The sequence below is a fragment of the Anastrepha ludens genome, chromosome 6 (assembly GCF_028408465.1).
Source record: "Anastrepha ludens isolate Willacy chromosome 6, idAnaLude1.1, whole genome shotgun sequence".
NCBI lineage: Eukaryota > Metazoa > Arthropoda > Insecta > Diptera > Tephritidae > Anastrepha > Anastrepha ludens.
Window position 1 is genome coordinate 44,619,143 of NC_071502.1, and position 10,597 is coordinate 44,629,739.

The window sequence follows — 10,597 nt, forward strand, 5'->3', positions numbered from 1 at the left end:
ATCTTCTTTGTTTCTTCAATTTGTTCTCTTTGTTTTTTTTTCATTGAGCTTGTGAGGCACCCAGACTCCCAATTTTTCGGTAAATCCCATTGAATGAAGGTAATTGAGAATCGTTTTATGATCGGAGTTCATTTTTTCCGCCGATCCATGACTGGTTTGGCGACCGTCATCATTCAAAAGTGATTTGAGGCGTTCTCCATCGAATTAAGAAAGCCTTCCGCTGCGGGACGTGTCATCGAGGTCAAAGTCGCCATTTTTGAACTTTGCAAACCATTTCGGTGCTGTAGACTCACCTATGACACCTTCTTCATACGGACTGCTTCGGCAGCTTTTTGACCTCAATGAAAAGCAAAGAAGAGAAAGTGTCGAAAATACAATTAATATAGTTTTGTAGAGCAGAATGAGTTCTATCGAGTGATTGCTTACCCTTTGCCAAACAGCAAACAAATCAGTGTAAAATAAAAGAAAATATAAAAACTATAAACTTATTCTTCAACCCAATAAATAAAGGGTAGAATAATTTAGCTGAGAAGCTTATGTTTGGGTGTGAACTTCAAAGAGTTCATAAGGTTCAAAGACTCACATCTGATCTTATAACCGGCGCAATGTCGAATACTCCATCGAAAGTATTACACTCCCGCCTACAGTTGCCATTACAACATTCACGACTCACCTACACTCAAGGGAAGAGTGAGAACGGGACGGTGTAAGAGTCCATCTATGTATCATATATACAGATGGCTCAAAACTGGAGGGCAGGTGGGCGGAGGGGTATATTCCCGAACATCTGGGAATCTCCTTCAGTTATCGGCTTCTCGCCTGCTGCAGTGTCTTTCAGGCTGAACTGGTGACAATAATGAAAGTCGCGACACTGGAACAGTATGATGCGATACCTGGAGGTGTTATCTACATTTTCACTGATGCCCAGGTGGCTATAAAATCCCTCGAAAAGCAGTCGACAACCTCCAAAGTAGCCATGAAATGCCGCACATGGGGGTAACTGCAGAATCGATAAACTGTCGGAGCTCGGCACCCAATTTCTCGATAAGTGCACAAACAATGACACAGACACCATTACAAACCTCTAAACGAATAAAAGATGACGTAATGAAACCACTGACAGAATCACCCGACAATCGGCAGATTCTCTGCTAAGCCAAAATAAGCACAGGCTTAGAACATTTCAGTTATAACGGAGCACTGCCTAATAGGTAGGTATGCCCAGAGGATGGTTGGGCAAGCACATGGCTTCTACAGCAGCTGTATGTGGATGAAGAAGACGAAGAGACGAACTCGCACCTTCTATGCAATTGTGCTGCTCTATCCAGACGTAGGTTTACTATTTTAGGTAGACAATTTTTGTAACGAATTGGAAGATCAGGAGTCTTTAAAAAATATTAAAATATTCACACTGGCTTTAGGAGGAATAAGGACAAGTCCTCCACGCGACATCGCAAAGATCTATGAGCCGGAGTGTGTCCAATTTCAAACTAACCTTACCTAGGTTTGATAATATAGTATATATGCTTCAGTGCGAGATTCGATATTGCTCATATGCCCATCGCGAGCGCTTTGCACCGGACAACTCTTTTGAGCTTCTTTTATACCACTCTTCCATACAGTTCGGCCAAAGCCTTGGCAGTTTCCCATTCTATATCGTTCCTGAGCTCCTCTAGCGAAGTTTCGCGCTTCAAATAATCAAGATGCCTCACTTTTTGAGTAGGTTTGTTCTTAGGTCAAGGTGTAGGCCAAAATTTTATAGAAAATGTGCCCCAAAATGGGCGAATTTAGTAGATTAAGATGATTGACACTCTCAAGAAGGGTGTAGAGAGCCCGATTGTGAATGCAGTAAGCAACTGCAATTTAGGTGTACATAATAATCAAGCCATGATCCAAATAAAATACCTGCGTTACGTTTTTATATTGCCAGATAGTAATATAGGTCAAAATGTAAGGCTGCGCTTGTATTCAAATGCAAAAGTAGTTCATATATATCTATTGAAACCCATTATGATTAAGATTTTGAGAGCGTAGCCGTTATTCAGCGCTTTTAAAAACACCTTTACTCATCCACTGGGAAAAATTTGGCACATTGGTACACAGGTAGCAGCAGTGTAGCAAAAAACGAAAAACAAAAACCAATGTATTTTGTTTTTGCCTTTGGTCCCTAACATGCCAAAATCTATAGACAATGAATCAGTTTAGAGTAGTTTAAACCAAATAGGACAATTTAGAAACCAAATAAATAGTTGCTCCACTGCTATTCCCTGTTCAAGCGTTCCTTGGCTCTTCCAAATGATATTAAAAAAACGAAAACACTCACAAAATATGGCATCCAAATCAATTGAAATTTTTCTCAGTGTAAACCATAATATCGAATACTCGCACAAATTGATGCTTTGAAAGCTTTAATTAAAATACTAAAAAATATGTTTGCCAAATGTTAATTTCTAATGCACTCTAAAACTTTGTTATTCTCTTTTTTCTCTCTTTTCTTTTACGTTACATTTTACGTTATGTGTGTTGGTTTTATGTAATAAACAAAAAAATAAATATTCATACATATAAACCAAAAAAATAAATAAAAATAAAAACAAATTCGCTCTTGCTGCTCGCTCGCTCGCTCGTTCGTTCGTTCGTTCGTTCGTTCGTCCGTTTTGTTTTCGTTTGGTTACGTTTTGTCGTTAAATGCTCTCACAATCAAACAATGAACCAATCAAACAATCAATGAATCAATCAACCTACCAACCACCAACCAATTCCATCAAACAACTACGCTCGCTATATAGATAATCAATTTACTCTCCCAAGTACAGGAGAATTGTTCGCCGGACGAGGCACGGCTCATCGATAAAGTGATGGAGTTCTTAAAGCGTGAAGGACTTTATAGTCCACAAATGAAGGAAATACGCACAGATGATCCAATAGCCACTGATCTAATCGGAGCGCTGTTGACGGTGAGTTTTACAGTAAACTATACTTACATGTGTATATGTATTTAGTGTGTATAAATTACTCAAATTACTCAGAGAGACTCTTACTACTTACTCACATACGCTATTTTTGTTTGTTTGTGTAGGGGCCAAGTCTATATTCATCACGACGCAGTTCAAATGACTCTATCATACGCGTAACTGGGCGCCAATCCACTAGTATGCCTGCCAAAATGAAGGTAAACTATGCACGAAAATTTATTATACTACCTTCCTCCACTAATTGCCACACTTTTTCACTAAAATTCCTATCAGGCCACTCCACACATAATGGAACTACTTGAAGAATCTCTTAGTTGGGAGTTTGATATTTTCAAACTCGAAGAAATTACCGAAAAGCGGCCACTCCTCTATTTGGGCATGGAAATGTTCCGGCGTTTCAATGTCTTCGCCACGCTTAATATCGATGAGAATGTCTGCAAGAGTTGGCTGGCCGTAATCGAGGCCAATTATCATGCGAATAATTCATATCACAATAGCACACACGCCGCCGATGTCATGCAGGTCGTTATCATGGTTTTAAACTCATAGCAGAGATATAAGATAAAAAGAAAAGGTGCACTCCAGGTCCATTAATTTACACACACGGAGGTGGAATAAACACACTTGTATTTATGAATCGTTTCCGAATTGATAGAATTGAGCTTATGTATGCAAATTCATTGCGTGAATTGACACACAGACGTGAGCTGGAGCGGCGCCTTCTCTCTTGGACATTCTCTGCTCATAATCACTCACATGCACATATATATAATATATTACTCGTATTTACATTTTATTTAACTTTAATATCCTATCAACAGGCCACCGGCTGTTTTCTCACTCAGCTAGCTGCCAAAGATATGGGCATGGACCATACCGATGAGGCCATCGCGCTAATTGCTGCCGCCGCACACGATATCGACCATCCAGGCCGCTCTTCGGCGTTTCTATGCAATTCGCGCAATGCCCTAGCGCTACTGTACAATGATCTGTGCGTCTTGGAGTCGCATCATGCTTCAATTACCTTTAGGCTTACATTAAGTGAGTAGCCCAAAGTGAAGTGAATCTCTGACTTATATACTTAAAAATACCCATATGTGTCTCCTCTAACATCTAACATAGGTGATGACAAAATCAATATATTCAAGAATTTAGACACTGAAAGCTACAAATCGGTACGCAGCGTTGTGATTGACATGATTTTAGCTACAGAAATGACGCGGCATTTTGAACATCTGGCCAAGTTTGTCAGCATTTTCGGCTCGGATGAGGAACCCAAGGATGTTAGTTTGTGATTTTTACATGTTTTTTATAAGACGATTTTGTTATTGCATTATTAATTCTTGTAAAAATATATTCTTCTAGATCGTACAATCAGAAGAGGAGAGTTCCATTCTCATACGTCGCATGATGATCAAAGTGGCGGATGTGAGTAATCCGTCGCGTCAACCATCCTATTGTGTTGAATGGGCGCGACGTATTGCCGAAGAGTACTTCACTCAAACCGATGAGGAGAAGGCGAAGGCTTTGCCAATTGTTATGCCAATGTTCGATAGAAATACGTGCAGTATACCTAAGAGTCAGATCGGTTTCATTGAATACATTATACAGGATATGATGCACGCATGGGATAGTAAGTGATTTTTACCATTTTCATACAAAAATGTTAAAGGCCTAAAATTTCAAGGGAATTTTATTCAACGAAATTCTGTTTTCGGGGGTAATGCGCTAATTAATAAGAGTAGTATAACTTTGTACACACAACGGTAGTTTGTTACAGCCTAATCGTATTGAGATTCATAAAGGGTGGCGCAAAATTAATCGGGTGGCGCAAAATTAACCATTCAACTTTTTACTAAAAAAAAAAAAATTATTTTGAATGACGGAAATCCTTATTTTGACCCTTACGTGCTCCATTGCTTGTCTGTTTGTATGCTGCAGCTGCCTAGTTCACAAGTGTCAAATATGATTGCCGTAGGACGATATTTGCAAATATTATAAATCTTTCCATAATTGATAAATTTTGCGCCACTTGTTATATGTGGATTAGGGTGGTCCTATGAAGAAAATATTGTTGGAATAAATTCTTTTTAAATCCGATTTCCTAAACTTGAATCCCTACATGGATACTACCCTGGTCGAGTATATCACATATTTCGGTCCCACTTGGAGACGGTTAAGACATATGGCACAGAGAGCAAAGAGCAAGAGATTCCTCTATCGAGACTCAAAAGATTTAAATGAAATATGGTATTTTCACTTTATTATATTAAAAAATATATACCATCTTGATCAAAAATTTCTCAGAATACATATATTTAGAAATTTCAAAATAAAAGTTTATTCCTCGAAAGTGGTATTATCGCCTTCAAAGTACTCCACATTCCTTGAATTATATTTTTGATATAGCCACCAGAACCGTCTTCGATTACCCATTACTTCCTTTTGGCTGCTAAAACGCGTTCTTCGCATTGGTTTTTGACTCGATAAAACAGAAAAAATCACAGGGAACCATATCAGATGAATTCAATGGCTATTGGATGCTATTCGTTTTATTCTTGGTGAAAATCCACGAGTTGTCTTTCAATGAATTACTTCCTTGCTGGCGAATTACTTCACGTAAACGCCTCACAACGTCCAAATAATAGCCCTTATTAACTGCCTGACTTTCTGCCAAATATTCGTGGGGTACAATGCCATTCTAATCCGTTGTAAACCGTGAGCATCGATTTCTTTTTTGACTGAAAGTTGTGTGATTTTTTTGGTCTTGGTTCATTCTGAGCTCTCCACTCACCCACCCAATGTCTGGATTACGTGTCGAACTCATAAAAAGCTCCCTGATGGTTAATTTGCGGTTATTAATCAACTTTTCTTTCACTTCTTTAAATTTTCATCAGTTTTCGATGTTGACGGCCTGTCACTACGCTCGTCGTCCTCGATGGACTCACGATCTCTTTTGAATCATTCTTGTCATTCGTAAAGGGTTGCTTTCTTTAGAGTATCATCAGCGAAACAGTTTCCCAACATTTTTAAGTTTTCGCACTATTGAATCCATATTTAATACAGACTCATCGTTGAAAATTCAATCTCATTGTTAAAGCTGTTAGAAATCGAAAACACGTGCTGAGGTAGATTTACTCAAGATAAAGTAAATTTTACAACTGTTACGCAATGGTTGATACAATTTAAGTAGGAATGGTAATCACAGATGTGGCAACCTTAAGAAAAATGCTGAACTCAATTCAATTGACTTGGAGCATCGCCTGGCCTCCCAGTTGTTCCGAAAACTTTTTGATCAATGTGTACCACATTTTCTTATAGTTTTTTGTGTCTTCATAGAGTAACCCTTTTGCAACACGCCTTAACAATCTCCTAACAGTTCAAGAATTTATATGTATATGGTATTCTTCACCGTGGTGTTACCGATTGAGGGGGTGAGGCTGAAAAAATTAAGAATTTGATTTTTTTTAAGGACCACACTAATGTAGGTAGTTATACACTAAGCAAACGAGCTATATGGGACACAGAACAAACAATTTTTTTTATAATAGAATAGTACTTTAATAATTTTCAAGAGCGTGAAAAAATAGGTATATAGAACAAAACTAATATTAAACCTAAGAAAATAATCTTCAATAAATCTTAAGAAAGCAGTATAAAATAATATTAAATAGCTTGTATGTGCTCCGTTATTTATTGTAACTGATACTAGTCATCGTGGAATCGAACTTACGAGTAACTGAAGGACACTAAGGACGATTTTTGGCCATTCCATTGAGTTGCTTTTTAAAGTTGCAATAGGCTAATAAACTTGCGTTCGCCTTTATAAACTTGCTTTCTAAGAATGCTCCAGAGGTTCTCGATTGGATTTAGATCTGGACTACAAGGTCTGCCACTCGAAGTGTAGCAAATTAAAAGGGCCATAAATTTAATTTGGAAAAATACTTTTATTCAATTCAAAGTAAAAAATGTGTGAAAATAATACAAAAATAAGAACCAATTTACTTTTGCTCGATGTGACCACCTTTTGCCTTGCCTGCCATCTATGGCCTTGAGACGGTCCAGAAACGAATCGCAAGCTGCCCGAATGTGACTTGCAAGTATTTTGGGCCACTCGTGAGCAATGGCTTTTTTCAGCGCCTCGAGACTTTTAGTTCAGATCTTACTCTCCAAAATGGCCCGAAGGGAATAATCCATTGGATTCGCATCTGGTGAATTTGAGAGTCATTGTGTGGACGTTATGCAGTTCGTAACATTGATTTTTAGCCATTTTTGGTTCGCTTAAGCTTTGTGAGACGGTGCCGAGTCCCGCCGAGCTCGATGAAAACGATTGGGGAGCGCCCATCTGCGGTTACACCGGCCCAAATCATTACCTGTGGCGGGTGCTGCCCTCTGGTGGCCAATTGATGACTCAAATTCTTGTAGAAACGGTCGGTCAAATAAACCCGATCGTTTTGGGAGTTTACGAATTGCTCAATTTGAAAAATTCAAATAACAATGTTCGGAAATTGACCGCTTTCGGTCAAGCAAAAAAACTACTTCGCTCTCTCAAGTCTGACTGGTTGCTGCTTTGGGGTGAGATCATGTGCTCTTGGGTCTTGTAAGGCTTGACTTTGAGAGATCATTTTTCAGTATGCAGCGGATGCTACGTTCACTTTTTGACTCACTTTTTGCAGTCTTTTGATGACCACCTCCATGAAGTTTCGCGATGCTACCAGTATCATTGTAACGAGTCATGTTGCGATAATCACCCTATTACGTTTGAAATCCATTACTGATTCTCGTTTTACCCCGTTTACTCTCTTCAAAATGCTTCCGCGCACTTGTTAAAATCTCTCTGGACTGTCATTTCGCCAACTAACAGACAGCTGATACCCGTACATGAGCTGCGGGAGCGGTCTGAAGTTGGTTACACTTCGAGTGTCGGACCCGGCAACTGCGGACCACTGGAGCACCGGAATATTTTTCAACGCGAAAAACTTCTTTGTGCGCTTAGCGCTGTGGACTGGAGCATTGCCCTGTTGATACGTTCAGGACACCATGAAACTTTTCGGCAAAAATCAATAAAACATTATCCTATGTAATTTGCTGCGTTCAACTTATGCGAAATTAAAAAAATTGTGGTATTGCTACGCTTGCTAAAACACCCCACGTCATGAGAAAAGCCACCCTGGATGTTTAGTGACGCGTTTGTCGCAGTTCGCGAATATCTCTCCAATAATTCTGACACCCATCAGGCCCATCAGGAGTCAACTTTTCTTCATCGCTAAAAACGATGAATTGCCATTCATAATCCCAGAATTTATGATTATAGGCGAATTCAAGTTTAACTCTTTGTGGCGTGTTGCAAGCTGCGACTCAGCAAATCTATTTTGACATTTTAAAATCGAATCTGCACTCAAAATTTGCTGTATTCTTCTCTCCGTAATATTGGGAGAAAGTGCACATCTAATTTGGTTAGGGTTGGTGTTTTTCTTGACAGCCAACCGTTGAACTCTCTTTTACACCATCTAAAGCTTCGGACCGGATCTCTTCATTTTTCTATATGCTTCAGAATTCTCCAAAAAGTTGCGGATAATATTTTTATTTCGATTTGCTTTTAATGCTTCTTTGCGAGCTGAGACGCCCGTTTCATTATAAGCTAGAATACTAGCAGGCTCCTCACTAGTTAGCTGCGTTGCACTTGGCATAGTGTCTCAAAAAGTTATTTTTTTGCTAATGGAATCTACTCAACTTACATTGAGCAATTTTTTAAAATGTATAGAAAAATATCACGCAATTACCACAACAAGGAATAAAATCATAACGGAAGCTCCTGTCCCTTATAACTATTTCGTTCAAGAAACTCAAATTTCAAGCAACGTTCAAACGTAAGGGAACTTGAAGCAGAAGACAAAATAATTCGAAATTACCAGTAGTTCGTGCACACATTTATACACTTCTACATTATTAGACAATTCAAGAAAAAAATAATAAAAAATAATAAAATAAATAAAATAAAAATAATTAAATTAAAAAATAAAATTAAAAAATAATAAAAAAATTAAGTTGGTTTCTTCCATTTAGCTGTTTCGCTTAGTGTGCTTAAATTTATTGTTTCGATAAGAAAATGGCCCATTGAATTTTAAACTTTAAGTCGACTTTAGGAATAAATGTCTGCTATAACTCGTCTAATTTTACAATAAAGAGCATACTTTAAATTAAAGTGAGTTCTAACTCATTTAACGTCAAGCCTACCACGACTATGGTGCACAATCGTATTTCAACAAATATTGCTTTCATTCTAGGTTTCATCGATATGCCTCAATTGGTTACCTATATGCAGATCAATTACTCGCAATGGAAGAAATTCGAAGAACAAGGTGTACACACACTTGCGGACGTTAAAAGCAAACAGCATAGTTTGAGTGTGAAGAAGAGTGCCAAATAGCATTTGGCATTCAAGAGGTTGTTCTCAGGACTATTAAAACCACAGCCGGTCCAGCCTCCATGTGCGATGACGATTGGCGAAAATGAAATGGAATATTGCTTGCAGAAATAAAGTACATAGAACAAGAGCAGAAGAGTTGAAATGAAATGAAATGAAATTGAAAACATGGAGGAAAAGGAGGTGAAAGAGAATTGGCGCAAATTTAAACGCACGCAAGAAAGAGGAAGGAATGTACAGCTAACGAGATCAACGGGTATTGAGATGTCATAAATATACATACATATTTATGAATTATTGGCGAATCTGTAGCTCAATGTACATGTATATGTGCCGAAGAGCTAAAAATGTAAGGTGCAGCTAACAGATAGTTTCGTACGCGAAGATGGCATAACTGAAGAAATCTCTTAATTGTACTCAACGCAAATGCCACGCTTTAAGCCGCCTGCAGATTCTGGAATTTCAATAATGGCTAATAACAACTAATAGAGGTATTCACTGCGCACGGCAATTAAGCACTTTAGAAAATTCTTAAACTTATTTTTATTAGTTTTAAAGAGACGAACTGAAAAGGAATTTTACAAAAAGTTGCCACTGGCTATTTTGTATTTCATATAAAGAGCTCTTGAATATATTTTGCAGCACAGGCAAAAGTTACAATTGCTCAGCTTAGTGAATACTGCTGCTAGTTAGTTGATAAGGAGAGTGAAAAATCTAAAACAAAAAAAAAAAAAAAACAAATACAAAAAAAAAGAAATAAAATAGTATATATATTTGCACAGAGAGTAACCGATACGATTGCGCCGGCACCGGCTGTACAGCACACACACACAAAGCTATCTATAATAATGTTCATTTTTCTTGGGCTGGACTCAAAATTTATAATTTCTCAAAACAAAAAAAAACAAACAAACAAACATGAAAAAATCACAAAATGACCAAATGAAAAAACTATAAAAATATAAAAATACAAAAAAGTGGTTTTCTACACTTTTCAAAGGCAAACAAATATTTTAAGAGGACATCTTAGAATTTATAAAAGTTATTGTTCAAAAAAATACTTATGTATATTGTAATAAATGTTGTTGGGCGTTATGAATTAAACAGTTTTTAAGAAAATATGCAGACTTTTTAGTGAAATTTTACTGGACAATCTCTGTGAGGCAAACACTGTCACAAAAGCCATTCATTTTCT

At 37.7% G+C, this 10,597-nt stretch overlaps 1 protein-coding gene across 14 annotated transcripts in view; it reads left to right on the top strand.

Moving 5' to 3' along the window:
- The window catches only part of LOC128867594 (high affinity cAMP-specific and IBMX-insensitive 3',5'-cyclic phosphodiesterase 8), a 422,601-nt gene extending 412,286 nt beyond the window's left edge, over positions 1 to 10,315 (top strand). For 13 of the 14 annotated variants that reach the window (XM_054108968.1, XM_054108970.1, XM_054108973.1 and 10 more), the window contains 7 exons: positions 2,790 to 2,957; positions 3,080 to 3,172; positions 3,249 to 3,497; positions 3,797 to 4,016; positions 4,098 to 4,258; positions 4,341 to 4,608; positions 9,263 to 10,315. In XM_054108968.1, the coding sequence (XP_053964943.1) occupies positions 2,790 to 2,957; positions 3,080 to 3,172; positions 3,249 to 3,497; positions 3,797 to 4,016; positions 4,098 to 4,258; positions 4,341 to 4,608; positions 9,263 to 9,405 (1,302 nt within the window). In that variant the 3' untranslated portion in view covers positions 9,406 to 10,315. The remainder of the gene's footprint in view (positions 1 to 2,789; positions 2,958 to 3,079; positions 3,173 to 3,248; positions 3,498 to 3,796; positions 4,017 to 4,097; positions 4,259 to 4,340; positions 4,609 to 9,262) is intronic. The other variant, XM_054108967.1, reaches the window with a different exon arrangement.
- The last annotated feature ends 282 nt before the right edge of the window (positions 10,316 to 10,597 follow it).